This window comes from Schistocerca gregaria, chromosome X (genome assembly GCF_023897955.1).
Source record: "Schistocerca gregaria isolate iqSchGreg1 chromosome X, iqSchGreg1.2, whole genome shotgun sequence".
In the NCBI taxonomy this organism is placed as follows: domain Eukaryota; kingdom Metazoa; phylum Arthropoda; class Insecta; order Orthoptera; family Acrididae; genus Schistocerca; species Schistocerca gregaria.
Genome location: NC_064931.1, coordinates 408044257 through 408061201, shown reverse-complemented (window position 1 = coordinate 408061201; position 16945 = coordinate 408044257). Strand labels below are relative to the sequence as shown.

At 43.7% G+C, this 16945-nt stretch overlaps 1 protein-coding gene across 4 annotated transcripts in view; it reads left to right on the top strand.

The window, feature by feature from the left end:
* Positions 1 to 16945, top strand: part of LOC126297752 (pancreatic triacylglycerol lipase-like) — a 456502-nt gene that overhangs the window by 252841 nt on the left and 186716 nt on the right. Inside the window, exon 1 of one of the 4 annotated variants that reach the window (XM_049988925.1) lies at positions 9990 to 10260. The exons of 2 other annotated variants lie outside the window; for them this stretch is intronic. In XM_049988925.1, coding sequence (XP_049844882.1) covers positions 10233 to 10260 — 28 coding nt within the window. In that variant the 5' untranslated portion in view covers positions 9990 to 10232. Of the gene's footprint in view, positions 1 to 9989; positions 10261 to 16945 lie in introns of those variants that run through there. One more of the 4 variants, XM_049988922.1, reaches the window with a different exon arrangement.

The following is a 16945-nucleotide window of genomic DNA, read 5'->3' as shown; positions in this document are numbered from 1 at the left end:
TTGTGGCCAAGATAGATACGAAGCCCACACCTACTACAGTAGTACAAGTTTATATGCCAACTAGCTCTGCAGATGATGAAGAAATTGAAGAAATGTATGATGAAATAAAAGAAATTATTCAGATAGTGGAGGGAGACGAAAATTTAATAGTAATGGGTGACTGGAATTCGAGTGTAGGAAAAGGGAGAGAAGGAAACATAGTAGGTGAATATGGATTGGGGCTAAGAAATGAAAGAGGAAGCCGCCTAGTAGAATTTTGCACAGAGCACAACTTAATCATAGCTAACACTTGGTTTAAGAATCATGAAAGAAGGTTGTATACGTGGAAGAACCCTGGAGATACTAAAAGGTATCAGATAGATTATATAATGGTAAAACAGAATTTAGGAACCAGGTTTTAAGTTGTAAGACATTTCCAGGGGCAGATGTGGACTCTGACCACAATCTATTGGTTATGACCTGTAGATTAAAACTGAAGAAACTGCAAAAATGTGGGAAATTAAGGAGATGGGACCTGGATAAACTGAAAGAACCAGAGGTTGTACAGAGTTTCAGAGAGAGCATAAGGGAACAATTGACAGGAATAGGGGAAAGAAATACAGTAGAAGAAGAATGGGTAGCTCTGAGGGATGTAGTAGTGAAGGCAGCAGAGGATAAAGTAGGTACAAAGACGAGGGCTGCTAGAAATCCTTGGGTAACAGAAGAAATATTGAATTTAATTGATGGAAGGAGAAAATATAAAAATGCAGTAAATGAAGCAGGCAAAAAGGAATACAAACGTCTCAAAAATGAGATCGACAGGAAGTGCAAAATGGCTAAACAGGGATGGCTAGAGGACAAATGTAAGGATGTAGAAGCTTATCTCACTAGGGGTAAGATAGATACTGCCTACAGGAAAATTAAAGAGACCTTTGGAGAGAAGAGAACCACGTGTATGAATATCAAGAGCTCAGATGGCAGCCCAGTTCTAAGCAAAGAAGGGAAGGCAGAAAGGTGGAAGGAGTATATAGAAGGTTTATACAAGGGCGATGTACTTGAGGACAATATTATGGAAATAGAAGAGGATGTAGATGAAGACGAAATGGGAGATATGATACTGCGTGAAGAGTTTGACAGAGCACTGAAAGACCTGAGTCGAAACAAGGCCCCCGGAGTAGACAACATTCCATTAGAACTACTGACGGCCTTGGGAGAGCCAATCATGACAAAACTCTACCAGCTGGTGAGCAAGATGTATGAGACAGGCGAAATACCCTCAGACTTCAAGAAGAATATAATAATTCCAATCCCAAAGAAAGCAGGTGCTGACAGATGTGAAAATTACCGAACTATCAGTTTAATAAGCCACGGCTGCAAAATACTAACACGAATTCTTTACAGACGAATGGAAAAACTGGTAGATGCAGACCTCGGGGAGGATCAGTTTGGATTCCGTAGAAATGTTGGAACACGTGAGGCAATACTGACCTTACGACTTATCTTAGAAGAAAGATTAAGAAAAGGCAAACCTACGTTTCTAGCATTTGTAGACTTAGAGAAAGCTTTTGACAATGTTGACTGGAATACTCTTTTTCAAATTCTAAAGGTGGCAGGGGTAAAATACAGGGAGCGAAAGGCTATTTATAATTTGTACAGAAACCAGATGGCAGTAATAAGAGTCGAGGGGCATGAAAGGGAAGCAGTGGTTGGGAAAGGAGTGAGACAGGGTTGTAGCCTCTCCCCGATGTTATTCAATCTGTATATTGAGCAAGCAGTAAAGGAAACAAAAGAAAAATTTGGAGTAGGTATTAAAATTCATGGAGACGAAGTAAAAACTTTGAGGTTCGCCGATGACATTGTAATTCTGTCAGAGACGGCAAAGGACTTGGAAGAGCAGTTGAACGGAATGGACAGTGTCTTGAAAGGAGGATATAAGATGAACATCAACAAAAGTAAAACGAGGATAATGGAATGTAGTCAAATTAAGTCGGGTGATGCTGAGGGAATTAGATTAGGAAATGAGACACTTAAAGTAGTAAAGGAGTTTTGCTATTTAGGAAGTAAAATAACTGATGATGGTCGAAGTAGAGAGGATATAAAATGTAGACTGGCAATGGCAAGGAAAGCGTTTCTGAAGAAGAGAAATTTGTTAACATCGAATATAGATTTATGTATCAGGTAGTCGTTTCTGAAAGTATTTGTTTGGAGTGTAGCCATGTATGGAAGTGAAACATGGACGATAACTAGTTTGGACAAGAAGAGAATAGAAGCTTTCGAAATGTGGTGCTACAGAAGAATACTGAAGATAAGGTGGATAGATCACGTAACTAATGAGGAGGTATTGAATAGGATTGGGGAGAAGAGAAGTTTGTGGCACAACTTGACTAGAAGAAGGGATCGGTTGGTAGGACATGTTTTGAGGCATCAAGGGATCACAAATTTAGCATTGGAGGGCAGCGTGGAGGGTAAAAATCGTAGAGGGAGACCGAGAGATGAGTACACTAAGCAGATTCAGAAGGATGTAGGTTGCAGTAGGTACTGGGAGATGAAGCAGCTTGCACAGGATAGAGTAGCATGGAGAGCTGCATCAAACCAGTCTCAGGACTGAAGACAACAACAACAACAACAATGGCAGATCGATTCCTGCTCCAAAGCATCTAATAAGAAATTCTCTGCGAAGTCTCTATGTAAGATAAAAGTGATAAAGATGACGCGGGGAGACTGACACCACATTTCCAAGAAATTCCTTAGTATACGTTGTTGTTGTTGTTGTTGTTGTTGTTGTTGTAACCGCTGGTGAGGTCAGTTTAGTCACAAGTTTTTGTACTTCAGGAATGGCGACTAGAGGAGAGATTTAATAAATTAGTACCAAGTCAATGGAAGGAAACTTTTCACGATTTTTAATAGCAGGTACTAGAAGATACGGACCTGGTAGCTTTCAAGTCATATAAGTCTGGACGTGGTTTCACCCTGGTTTTGCCACTTATTTAAGACAGCACTCCTCGAAAATCCGACAAGTGGCGCAATTTCAGAAACGCCCGAGGTGAGCCTCTGGCCCAATTCTACACACTCACTGATACTACGTGCACCGAGCGTGTGTCTGACTGGCAGTCATTCCTCGCCAGGTCCCGAGTTCGAGTATCGGTCCGGCCCGCAGTTTTAATCTGCCAGGAAGTTTAATATCAGTCCACACTCCGCTGCAGAGTGAAAATCTCATTCTAGAAACATCCCCCAGGCTGTGGCTAAGCCATGTCTCCGCAATATCCTTTCTTTCAGGAGTGCTAGTTCTGCAATGTTCGCAGGAGATTTTATGTAAAGTTTGGAAGCTAGGAGACGAGATACTGGCAGAAGTACAGCTGTGAGGACGGAGCGTGAGTCGTGCTTGGGTAGCTCATTTGGTAGAGCACTTGCCCACGAAAGGCATAGGTCCCGACTTCGAGTCTCGCTCCGGCACACAGTTTTAATCTGCCAGGTAGTTTCATTAATGGCTTGCTTTGCCACACGTATTTTGAGTTATTAACAAACGTAAAAACAGCAATAATTTTTAGTCTGCAAATGAAGTAAATACCGATGTAATATTGTTTAGTAGACTGACTTCAGTCATCAATAGAAATATCTGCACTTACACCCCTAATACTCTGTATATCACAAGCGTGTACCTCTGTGGTTGATTTGACACTGCTGAATATTTTCCTAGCTTCATTCAAGTGTTGCTTATTATGTTTTGACACTTTTGTTTGTTGTTAGATTTTGCCCTTGGCTAAAATGTGTTCATTGAAAATAAATTATTTCTTCTTGCTACCCTTGTGAGAAGCAGCCATTCATTGCCCAATTTTGACCTTCGTAAGTGTCAAGTTAACGTGTTGGTATACCATAGGTTGATAGGTTCACGAGTGGGTCAGACTTCTTGATGCCACAAATCCCTGTAGTCAGGGACACACGCAGCTCGTACTGGCGGAATATCTACATCAGTCATCGAATCGTCAAAATGTTGGGATACGGTCTCTCAGAAAGATAATACGCCAACTTATAATGCAAGGAATGTGCAGAATACCATCAAATTGAAACTAGGTGCCTGATATCTCCTTAACGACAGATAAGTAAAACTGTGAGCAGATGTTTTAAGTCCGGAACCGCGGGACTGCTACGGTCGCAGGTTCGAATCCTGCCTCGGGCATGGATGTGTGTGATGTCCTTATGTTAGTTAGGTTTAAGTAGTTCTAAGTTCTAGGGGACCTCAGCAGTTAAGTCCCATAATGCTCAGAGCCATTTGAACCATTTTTTGAGCCCTGATTCCTCTTATTTTATGGTGATCATTTCTCCCTATGTAGGTGGGTACCAACAGAATGTTTTCGCAATCGGAGGAGAAAACTGGTGATTGAGATTTCATGAGAAGATCCCGTCGCAACGAAAAACGCCTTTGTTTTAATGATTGCCACTCCAATTCACGTATCATGCCTGTGACACTATCTCCCCTATTTCGCGATAATACAAAACTAGCTGCTCTTCTTTGTACTTTTTCGATGTCATCCGTCAGTCCCACCTGATGCGGATCCCACTCCGCACAGCAGTACTCCAGAATAGGGTGGACAAGCGTAGTGTAAGCAGTCTCTTTGGTAGACCTGTTGCACCTTCTAAGTGTTCTGCCAATGAATCGCAGTCTTTGGTTTGCTCTCCCCACAATATTATCTATGTGATCGTTCCAATTTAGGGTATTTGTAATTGTAATCCCTAAGTATTTAGTTGAATTTACAGCCTTCAGATTTGTCTGACTTATCGCGCAATCGAAATTTAGGAGATTTCTTTTAGTACTCATGTGAATAACTTCGCACTTTTCTTTATTGAGGGTCAATTGCCACTTTTCGCACCATATAGAAGCACGACTAAGTTCGTTTCCAGAGGCCTTCTATCCCATCTCAATCCGACTGCTTGCACCTTGCGACCTAATACTATTCCGGGCAACTTTCTTAGCACTACAGTGTTGTCGGTGGATAGCGGTAGGGTTATCCTTGTCCGGAACACGCAAATTGAAATCGCCTAACGTGCTTTCCAGAGTGTATTCAGTCTAGTGTTGTGGATCGCGAGGGTCAGTGACCGACAGATGTAGCCGTGCTGAACTTCTTTTTCCGTCCACAGTGTGCGGGCCACTGCAGATGCGTATCTGCAGTGATTCGTTATGCGCGAGGGAAGCTTTCTGCAGCCGCTAGCTACGGAGACTTCCTGTTTTCTACGACGTTCGCCGCCAAACCTGTTCACCTTTCATCCCGTCGCTAGCGCGGACGAGCTGGAAAATCCGCAAGGGCGCGGACCCTCTTCTTTGCCAAACACAACCTCTCACATACTTGTGTGTTTCCGCAAACTCTACACCGAAGCGTTTCGTAATCATGTAGTTCCGTCACTTTCGGCCTGCGAGTTCTCAGTGGCGAAACTGCAGTCATTATTGGATATACAGAGTGAACCAGAACTCCAACGACAAATTTTCAGTGGTTGTTCAGAGATAACTTCTGAGAATATTGGTATAAGGGACTCACGATCTCCGGCGTATTATTACACAGTTATTGTACTTAATGTGATTTCGTGTCCCAATTAGTTTTACATCTGTGTCGAACTGAAAATAGTGCACGACAGTGCAATTGTCGACGGTATACTATGTTTCTCTTGTTTCCATTCTCTCAAGGTACCTTTTGCTGACAACAGGCAAGATCTATATGGTGAGGAAAGTGGAAACTGACGATGATTGAAGGAAAAGTGTGAGTTTATTCACATGAATGCTACCACAAAACCGTGAAATTTCGGTTTCACGATAAATCACACAAATCTAAAAGCCGTCAGTTCAACTAAAATGTAAATGTAAATGTCGTGTGAAAAGGGCCCCCCGTCGGGTAGACCGTTCACCGGATACAAGTCTTTCGATTTGACGCCACTTCGGCGACTTCCGCGTCGATGGGTATGAAATGTTGATGATTAGGACAACACAACACCCAGTCCCTGAGTGGAGAAAATCTTCGACCCAGCCGGGAATCGAACCCGGGCCCTTAGGATTGACATTCTGTCGCGCTGACCTCTTATTTTTTATTTTGTTCGATAATGTTCGTTGCGTTTGGTCTGGGCGGACGTCATAGGACATCCGTTCAAGTTGATAATTGATTCCTTAACTCAGTTTTTTTATTACAGAGGGCCAGCGCCTCTCTGACTGAACACGCTGAACTACCGTGCCGGCTTATCACTCAGATATCGGGGCGGACAGTTCAACAAAATACCTAGGAATTAAAATTACAAACAGCTTAAACTGGAACGATCACATACGTAATGTCGTGGGGAAGGCTAACCAAGGGCTAAGTTTTACTGGCAGAACAGTCAGAAGATGCAATAGGCCTACTAAAGAGATTGGCTACACTGCGCTGGTCCGTCGTGCACTAGAGTATTGCTATGGATTATGGGGACCTCACCAGATAGGATTGACGGAGGACATCGAAGAAATCCAAAGAAATGCAGCTCGTTTTGTATTATCGCGTAATAGAGGAGAGATTGTCATATATATCATAAGCTAGTTGGGGTGGCAATTATTAAAACAAAGGCGTTTTTCGTTGGGATGAGATCTTTCCACAAAATATTAATCGCCAGCTTTCTCCTCAGTTCCAGAAAATATTTTATTGTTGCCAACTTACATAGGGGGAAATGATCATCTTAAGAAAATAAGACATCCGAGACGGTGGAACAATTGACAAAAGGTCTGAAGGCGGTTCGAAGAACGCTATACCAGGCACTTAACTGTGAACTACAGAGTAATCATGTAGCTGTAGATGTCGTAATGCCCTCTTTAACAGGTTGCCCTGAAGTTTGGATTCGGTACTGGGGGGGCAGTGTTAAGCCGTAAGTTAACAGTGATATGCAGCAGTAATATTGATAGGTTTACTGACGAAGAGTTGGCCAATACGCACCTCGTGTATGGGTTCACTAAATGCAATGGACGACTGAAACTATGATGCTATGCCGAGCTGTTCTCGCACCGACGATAACATCGTCAGTGTACTTTTCCGGTCGGGGGCCGTTATATTGTGTTGCAAGTTTTCGTTGTAGCATATTGCAGGCGTCTTCATTGTTGTCAGGGTGTTTTCACAGAAACAATGGCGACTGCGGTAACAAATCGACCACGTCATAATTACGTTATTACTCTGTAACGAGCAGCCAGAGACCGTTGGTTAGGAATGGAGGTTATTGCTGAAAAAACGGGTTTTCAGTTATATCACTTTTTTTTTCAAAGCCAGTTTAAGCGCAGCGTTAAACCACTCAAAATAACAGGTTTTTGAAATAACCGACTTTCGGTTTTTTATTCTTATTATTTCCTGTAATAAATGTAGAACTCTAACAAAAGCTGAAAAATTTTGACTCCCTCAGTTTCATGACACACAGAATCATAATACTAAATTAAATAGGGAAATAAAAGAAAACTTAGTCCGTCCATCGTTCGCTGTTTTTATCGGGAAGGGATAAGTGGTTGAATACTACAAAATTCAGCAAATGGCTAGCACTCTCATGTTAATTCTATTTTTGTGAAACTCTGTTCAAAATTCATGTTGCAATCGAGGATCTTACCACAATTTGGGCCTTAGGAATAATCAACGGTAAAGGGTGAAACTTGAGGTTGAAGAACTTTATTTTTCGTGTTAATTTGTCCATTTTCAAGGGCTACGGCAGATAAAGGCATATTGCTTAGTCACAGGCAAGAGATCAGCTACCTTCAATTTTCATTGTAATTTATGAATGAATTGTTAAGTTATAACTTTTCTTCGTATATGATGTCACAAGTTTGACTCCTCCAATTCTTAATCTTTTAAAGTAAATGAAGCACTATAGGCGTGTTTTATTGGTACCGCACTTCGTAAAATACTTGCGCACTAGGGATGGTGCCACTCTGTAGTAAGACTAATGTCCGACCACGACAGCATGGAACTACCACATAGGCCAGTTTCGCACACTGCATGGACTCGCGTAATATCCAGTGGACTACGCCACATGGCAACACTACATTATTGTCTCTGCAATGGTATACCAGTTCTTATGCCATGTGTTTGTTGTTCGTTTTTGTCGCCATCGTTATTAAAATAGCTCTGATCACTCTTCCCATTTTCTATAATAACGCAATATTTCAAAGTAATCGAAATTTTACGAATAAAAATTACTCGTTTTTTTAAAAGGTTTATTTAAAAACCAATAATTTTATCACTGTTGCCATGGATAATTGATATTTCGATGTTTTTACCTGGTTATAAGTAAAAAATATAAAAAGATCTATTGTAACCGAAAGTAACGGTATGGGTTTTAACCGGTCGATTTTTCGCATTCCTACTGTTCCCTTGCACCAAAATACTCAGAAGGCAACTTGAACAGCCTCTGAAAGTTTGTCACTAGAGTGCTGCTTGGCTCTGTACTCGTATTTATTTAATTTAGTCCATTACAGTTAGCACCCTCCCGAGCAACTGAAAGAGCGGCAGCTACTGTGCCCGCGCCAGGAGAAGTAGGGGCAGATCGTAGGGATGTGAGGCTGGCGCCGACATTACCGCACAACTACCAACAATGGCCCACTTACCGTGCTAACAATGAGGCAGCTGATGCTCGTCGCTGGGACCTGGCTGCCTGTGCTCGCACAAGCGCACGGGACACTTCCATCTTACCGCGCCCTCGTCCCTCTCACACAAAACATCTCACGGTGCGACCACAGAATTAAGCACACGCGACAAAACGTAAGTAACCCCTTACAGACATCACGCTAAGTCGTTGCAAACCCGCCTCTAGCTTCGATAATGGCCTCGATTCAGCGAGGAGGAAGTCACTTCACCATACTCAGCTGAAGCCACTCACTGATGATTAGATGCCGTAGATCTATCACTTTACTAGGATGTTGACTGCTACTTATAACCTGCTGTTTCAAATAGTCTTACATATTTTTGATGGAATGTCCGCTTCCGGTTGCTGAGTTGTCAGCACAACAGAATGTCAATCTTAAGGGGCCGGGTTCGATTCCCGGCTGGGTCGGAGATTTTCTCCGCTCAGGGACTGGGTGTTGTGTTGTCCTAATCGTCATCATTTCATCCCCATCGACGCGCAAGTCGCCGAAGTGGCGTCAAATCGAAAGACTTGCACTCGGCGAACGGTCTACCCGACGGGAGGCCCTAGTCACACGACATTTACATTAAAAAAATTAATGGAATTAAAATCGAAAGATCAGGCGTGGCATTCTAGGTAGGAAAGGGTGCCCAGTGTTTGGCAAACCAGGAATATATGTGTGCTGTCCTGTGAACATGCCTTTGTCTTATTGGAAGACAGAAGTATCCACTGCACACTCATCATGAAGATACAGGGCAGTAACTGATCCCGAGAGTGTTGAAATAAACATTTTGGTTGATATTCACAATAACCAAAATGAGTAGGCCCAAGTGCGGACATGTCCGAAAGAACAGACACTGTTTTGATCCTGCAGCCACCATGAATCGAGACACAAAGGAATTAAAGACATTAGCTGCCAATAGGCCTTGATTCGTGTCAGTGATGCAAGTTGAAAATTTGTGCTAGACTGGGATTCAAACTCGGGTCTGCTGCACTGACCACTGTACCATCCGGACACAGTGGCCACCACAACCGCACAGTTTATCCAAGTAAACATCCCGTCAGACCCAAATTTTCAACTTACACCACACACTACTGATGTAGCGCCCCTGCCCATTGTCTCATTATTCGCGGCATCTCGCCGATTCTCGTAAGAGTTCGAGCTTGTCGTATATATGCACTGAAGGGATCACTGGCCGTCTCTTCTTTCGGACATGTCCGAAAGAACAGTTAACCACATATGTAATTATGGCGGTGACGACCAATGATCCATAGGGTACAGATGCATACCAATCTCGAACTGTAGCGGGAACCTGCGGAATGCCGCGAGTAACGAGGCTAATGAACAGGGGCACTTCGTCAGTAGTGTGGGATATAAGATGAGAATTTGTGTCTGCCCGGAGGCGTGCTAGAGCAGTTCGTGCAGCTGTGGTGGCCACTGCGGATGGCGCAGTTCTGCCTTGTCCGCCGAGCGAGCATGTCATTGTTTACGTATTCGCTCCGCTGCAGCGTCGCAAGTGTTGGGGAGTTTATTGCTTCAGTGGTGTTTGTGCCTTCGTGTGTGTGACATCGTCGTTGTCTCGTTTCGTCCTTCGATCAGTGTGTGTGTATGTGACAGTGGACTAGTCCGCTTCTGTTTGCTTGTCATGGCGTCCAAGAGCGTTCCACGGAAAGGTACTGTAAGTTTGTAGTTTGACAAGTCGAGACGCAACGTGCAGCCCCGTTCTGTAGAAATCCATGATAGTTGATACTTGTCATGTTGCTTCGAACCAAGTGCATGCTGCCTATTTTGATACTGATAATTATGTTTTCTTTGTGAAATTTGTAGATCACCTACAAGTAGACAAGTTCCACTTCAAGCATGGTACACAGGTTCCCTTCCGGCATAGAGATGGTTCGGAAATTAATGTGGTGCTGCTTGCGAATGCGGACATTGAATATACGAACGTTAAAATATTTAGTATTCCTCTGGAAATAGATGATATTTCTCTTAAGCAAGTTTTGGCCCAATATGGTGACGTGAGAGGCATTCACTATGATCGTTGGTCAAGTCAACTCAAGCTACAATGTTATAGCGCCATACGTTCTGTGAAACTGCAAATCAAAACGGTATTCCGCCTGATTTGCAAGTTTGTGGCTATTGGGATCATGTTACGTACAGCGGACAGCTGGGGACCTGTTTTCTGTGCAACGAAAGTGGCCATCTCCGAATTAACAGCCCGCGGAGAGTTCGTTTTACGGTCTTCCTTGCAACAGCGCCGCAACGTATGGTTGCTGACCTTGTCCCCTCTAGTAACAAAGTTGGAGCTATATCTTCCCTGGTTTCTTGAGATCATCCGACAGTTCCCACTATAACTGGAATAATTTTCTGCAGTTGCAAATAAAGCCCCACACCGTTCCTGCTCATGATTGGACGGCGGCGCGCGCTATTCGTAATAAGCGGCTCCGCACTCAAGATGGTGATGAATTAGCTGTGCCTTCCCTTTTCCCATATTCCCCCGAGCCATGTTTGTCTATCACTCCTACTTGGCCCTGGCGAGGTGGAGATCGGGGAGGCAGTATCAGGTATTCCTGCTGCTGCAGGGGTGGTTCCTGTTGCGGCGCTCCGGAGCAAGTGTGTGGCGGAGTTGTCTCGTTCGCAACCTTCAGCACAGGTCCTACCGATAATACAGCAATGCCCTTCCGTTCCTCTGTCTGCTCTCGACGATGGAGATCGCGATTTTCTGCCTATTGCGACTCCCGTTGAGGAAGCTGTTACTCCAGAGTTGCCTCTTACTGTCTCTGAGATTCATTCTGATTGCCCTCCATCAGGGAGTCGGCATGCCTTGCAGCGTGATCATTCTATAGGGCAGGTCTCGGACCGTGGGCAGTCACAGATTGATAAGAATGTGGTGCAAAATCCACCTACGCCGCCTACTGCAGAGGCTATTACGCCTCGCAGCCGGCTTAAACAACGTGCACAGCCGGAACGTGTAGCGGCGCGAAAAATAACCAAGGGTAAAGCTTCAGTTGGGACCGGTACTGGATCTCCGCTCTCGTATTAGTTATTGGTTTCCGTGATGGATTGAACCGGGCGATTGGTGGAATAGTCATGCTGCTCTGTTGTCCTGTGGTTTTCCCTTTGACTCATGGGTCAGGCGTATACATTTGTTAAATGTTAAATGTTAAATGTTAAATGTTAACAGAGTGGTTTGAGAGCGGCGCCTAGATTCGCTGCGTCAGTTTATATACGACTTCTGTACAGATATAGTGTTCTTGCAGAAGGTTTTATTTATCAGTTTCTCTCTTCCTGGATTTCGCACTGTTTCTAATGTGGCGCCTGAATTTTCTACAGGAACTGCCTTATTCTTTCGAGAAGGCATTCCGACTGATGACGTAGAGGTTATTGTATCTGGCAGAGGAATAGACTGTAGACTTTTTGACCTCGCCATGGTTGTCTGATATGCTCCGTCTGGTGCTGGTCACACAGTGAAACATTCGCTCTTTTATAAAGAGGAGATTATTTATCTTCTACGTATGATTCCTCAGAGTCTGCTGTAGGGTGGTGATTTTAACTGTGCCCTGTGTTCTGTTGATGTCTCCCCATTTTAATTATTGTCGAGATGTAATCGAGATGATACGCTCTATTCAACTGAAGAATATTTGGGAGCGCAAATATCCGACGTTGGTTAAATTCACGCATTTTAATGTGAATTGTAGTAGCAGGGTTGGCCGATTCTTTATATCGGATTGGATGAGCGATCGCATTCTTGCAGTCGACGTTATCCCTGCTAGCTTTTCTGATCACTGTGCTTTGGCCACCACTCTCCAAATTGACCGGCAACCGGTGAAACTATTCCATTCCCCGTGGGTGTTAAATGTCGCCACTCGGCAGATCTTTCTCTCGGTGATGTGATACACAATATGTGGGAGCGTAGTCTTCGATCCGCTGTGACGTATTATACAATTCTGGAACGATGGACTGCCCTGGCTAAACCGAAGCTCCGTCAAACTTTGATTACTTATTGTGCTGCTAGGGCGAGTGATTTTGAGTGCAATCGAGAATTTTATTATTCTCTCTTGCGTGACTTGTATGACGGCGCGGATCACGCTCCTCTGCGGATTGTAGATGTATATTGAATAAAAGCAAAGTTGTTGCAGTTGAAGCTGCGGCATATGCAAGAGTTGCCGGTTCGATCGAAACCACGATCACTAGCAGCGGAGGAATTGTCTTCGTTATACCATTTGCTTCGACATCAAGCTCGACATCGCCGCTCTTGCATTTCTTCTCTTACAGCAGCTAATGGCCGTCAGCTAACAGCGCAAGCTGACGTACTTCACGCCTTACAACAGTGCTATGTGAATCTTTACGGCGTAGATACACCTAGCGACTCACTGCGACCCGGCTATTGAGACCCTAGGTTCGCCACTCACGCCTGGGCAGAAAACCGAATTCTTTGCCATCTTTCACTCAGATCTTATTGTTACTTCTCCTTCTCACAAATCACCAGGTACGGGTGGGCTCCCCAAGGAATTTTATGTGCGTTTTTGGCCCCTCTCGTGCGTCAAATTTACGTCCATGTTGAACGACATGATCAGGGGGCAGTTGTGTCCGCTCCATTCAGGGTGGGGAAAACTTTGTTTGCAAAAACAGACATAATGTCTTATGGGATAACAGCAATCAGTGATTTTATAATGTTACTTAAAAACCGTCTTGATTGCAATTTTTTTTATTCATATGACCGGTTTCGGTTCATTCAGATTTCGAGAACTCTTTGCTAACATACTGAATGTTGCTTTTCAAAGACAGGGCGTTGGATAGTGCCAGCAGCAGCTGCTGGCCTCATTGTGCTTTTGTATTCTCGACTCTGGTTTTCCTGTGTATTCCTTCCTTTCGCCTATCGGTATTATTTTTGGAAACTTACACAACAGCAAACAAAAAAGGGAAATATGAAACTATGAGAGGGAGCAGTTCAGGCCTCGGGATTCGACCTGCGCCCACCTTGCCTCCACTAGCTTGAAGCTGGCTGTGATCATTATTGCTACCTTTTTGTAAAATGTAGTTCCTGTTTGCACGAATATTCATGTACTTTTGTTGAGCATTTTCTAATTTATTCTGATTTCCTACACTTACTCTGTGTCATACTCATGTTTATGAACATTATTTCGGTGTAGGTTAATATTACACGTCACGTACTCAATAAATTCCTGTTATTTAAAAAAATGGCGTAGTTGTCAGCGTGTCTGCCTAGTAAGTAGGAGACCCAAGCTCAAATTCCAGACTGGCACTAATTTTCATTTTGTCAAAAATGGCTCTGAGCACTGTAGAACTTAACATCTGAGGTCATCAATCCCCTGTACTTAGAACTACTTAAACATAACTTACCTAAGGGCATCACACACATCCATGTCCGAGGCAGGATTCGAACCTGTGACCGTAGCAGCAGTGCGGTTCCGGACTGAAGCGCCTAGAACCGCTCGGCCACAACGGTCGGCTACATTTTGTCCCACTGATATAAATCAACGGCCGCTGGCAGATGATGTCTATAATTCCTTTGTGCTGATCTCTATGCCTGTATCGTTTGGACACGGGCCAAACTTCGACTCGCTGGATTACACTACACACCTGCAATTAGGCACTGTCCATTTTCTGTGTTGTTTGACCCAGTGAAGACGAGCAGCCTTATGTGTCGCTGTGGGCACAGCCCTTTTCGAGGTAACAAATTTCAAATGTCCGTTACATCCCTTAACCTTCGCAGTGTTCGCTCAGAAACTGGAGCAGCAGTTCCTGTTGGGTTTGAAACCGATTGTCATTGCCGAAGCGTAACACTCCTTACCGGTCCTTGTCGGTTAGGATCTTTTTATGATCACGCCGTGTTACGTGACAGCGAGTGGTGCTCCATGCCTTATAGACACGATGGACAGTCTGCACTGATACACAAACAAATCGGTTACCTTCATACTTGATATGGTTATGGACACGTCCAAACAGGATAGCTCCTTACTGCCATTTTGTCACGTCTCCTCACATTACTGCATTGACCTCATATGCTTGTCCCGTCCATACACATCACTTCACTTCTATGACATACGCCAGCGGTGTATGGTCATTTGACAGTCTGGTAACTGTTCCACATGATCTACAGCGCTACAGAGAGATCAGTGTGCTCTTTTACTGGAGTGACCAATATTTCATCTGGAGAGCTTACGTGTTCAAATGTGTTATGGTCCTTCGCGATGAGCTAATTACAGTTTGTATTACTCGAATACAGCCGCAAGAGGCTGAATTATTTGAATGAAAATTTAGTGCACATTAAATTCTGTTTAATGAAAAAGTTCACACAAAATGTTACAACCGTTAACATTTTTTGTATTACTGTTATTCTGAGGGCTGTGTCTTACTGCAATCTTCCACACTAAGCCCAACTGCAAAAAATTGTCACTGAAGAAATAAGAATCATGGTACTGTAACGCAAAGTCGTCTGTCTGTGCGTACAGTTCAGTAACTTGTTACTGTACTAATGTGACTCTGATATTAACTGAAGTTTTTTACGGGGAGAAAATTATTTGGCTGAAACGGGCCATTATAATGGATGGCTCAAGTATCGGACTACTCTGCTCTCTTGTTTTGTTCGTATCTAACGTCCGCCCATCCACGGTTACCATGCGTAAACGTTTCCATTCTCGCTCGTCGGAGACCTACAGCGTGCAGCTCTAGGTGCAAGAAGGTTCCATACGACTCCTGAAGTTATCGCGTATTTTCGTTCATTTACCGAATGGTATGAGCTATGGACTGAAGAGGGGGTTATATCCTACCTCATGAGGTTTTTTTCAACCAGGGTATTTTAGTAACAGTAAATCTCCCAATGAGTGCTTGCATTATTGTCACAGTCAACACAGTTGCTCTTGTAAAGCGGTCTGTTGACTTGTCCAGCTGACACCATCCTCTTGGGTTTTTTATACATTTACCAACGAGAAGTAGTTTCTCGTGGGATAGAGGGTCCCGGTTCAGTGTTATTGTTACCGATGAAGTATTAGCACGAGTAGCTTGGAAACAACTTCAGGTTCTATTGTAGTACAGAGGTTGTATAGCCGTGCGTTGCAAAAAAGTGAAAGACAAAACTGCATGTAAAGGAATGTGGTTCTTCCGAACCATATTATGTATATGTATTCATCTACTGCCATAGTAGTGTCTTGTAAACGACAGTAATATATGCTGTATTTCTCTGCCTCGTGATGGATGGGTGTTGTGTGCTGTCCTTAGGTTAATTAGGTTTAAGTAGCTCTAAGTTCTAGGGGACTGATGACCATACATGTTATGTCCCATAGTGATCAGAGCCCAATATATGCTGTAACATGTCAACATGACTGTTGCAGTAGGTGATTAGTGTAGTTTAGATAGAAAATCAAATTCAGTTCCACTCTCGTCAGGGGGCGTCGGTGACAAAGCAGGAATGTAACATTGTTATCCTGGACAGGATGCAATTGGAGGTGGTTTACCGTAGACTTCCTCTGACCTCCTGTGAAGCTGCTAGTGTGAATCTCCTTCGTGTGTTTGACTGTGACGAGTACATATGCACTGTAGTACTATGTTTTTTTTATGGATGAGCATGGAAGGGAAGGAAGCGAGAGGGTGAAATGGAGGCCGGCACATAATCTACTGCTCTAAAAGAGCACCAAGAAGCCTCTGGGCGTAACCTCAGCATATAACGCATGGACTAGCACCAGATCATGTTATCACTCTATGGAATACCTACCGTTCATAGATTATAGATGCAACACAGGACGTTGGTGCAAATACCTACTCTTACCGGCCAGATTAGGATGACGAAAATTTCTTCTCCCGCTGGAATATTCGATCTTGCCATCTCTGGATGGACTGGCGCAATGCTATTATACTTCGTACGCCAAAGGAAGAGCCGTAACAGCTGACAGTGCTAAAGCTACGACAACACTGAGGCGTTGCCATAGCGGTGTATAAGTAATCACGTCACGTGATTGTTTTTGAGTGACGAGCGAAGTAGCCCCGCCAGGCTCACTTTCTAAAGCCTCTTCTTTCACTATAATGTGGTGTGTAGCGAACAGACAAGTTTTTTGTTGCACTCTCGCCCAGAAGTCATGCGCGCCGCCCAGCTCATACAGCATTGTGCAGGGAAGTGCAGATTAGCTTGTGCACCTGCCGTCACAACTACGAACAAAGGAGATTGTCTGAAATTAAGCTCTCGTTGGGTGACAGAAAGAGTGCAATGCTCAGACCAAGTTTTCTCCAATGTAATTTAAACGCGTGCCCTGTTGACTGTCTTTAACATCACATCTCTGTTTCTGGTCTGTATATGTTTGCTGTTCTTCCGTGTGGAAGTTAAATTTGTGAATTATGACA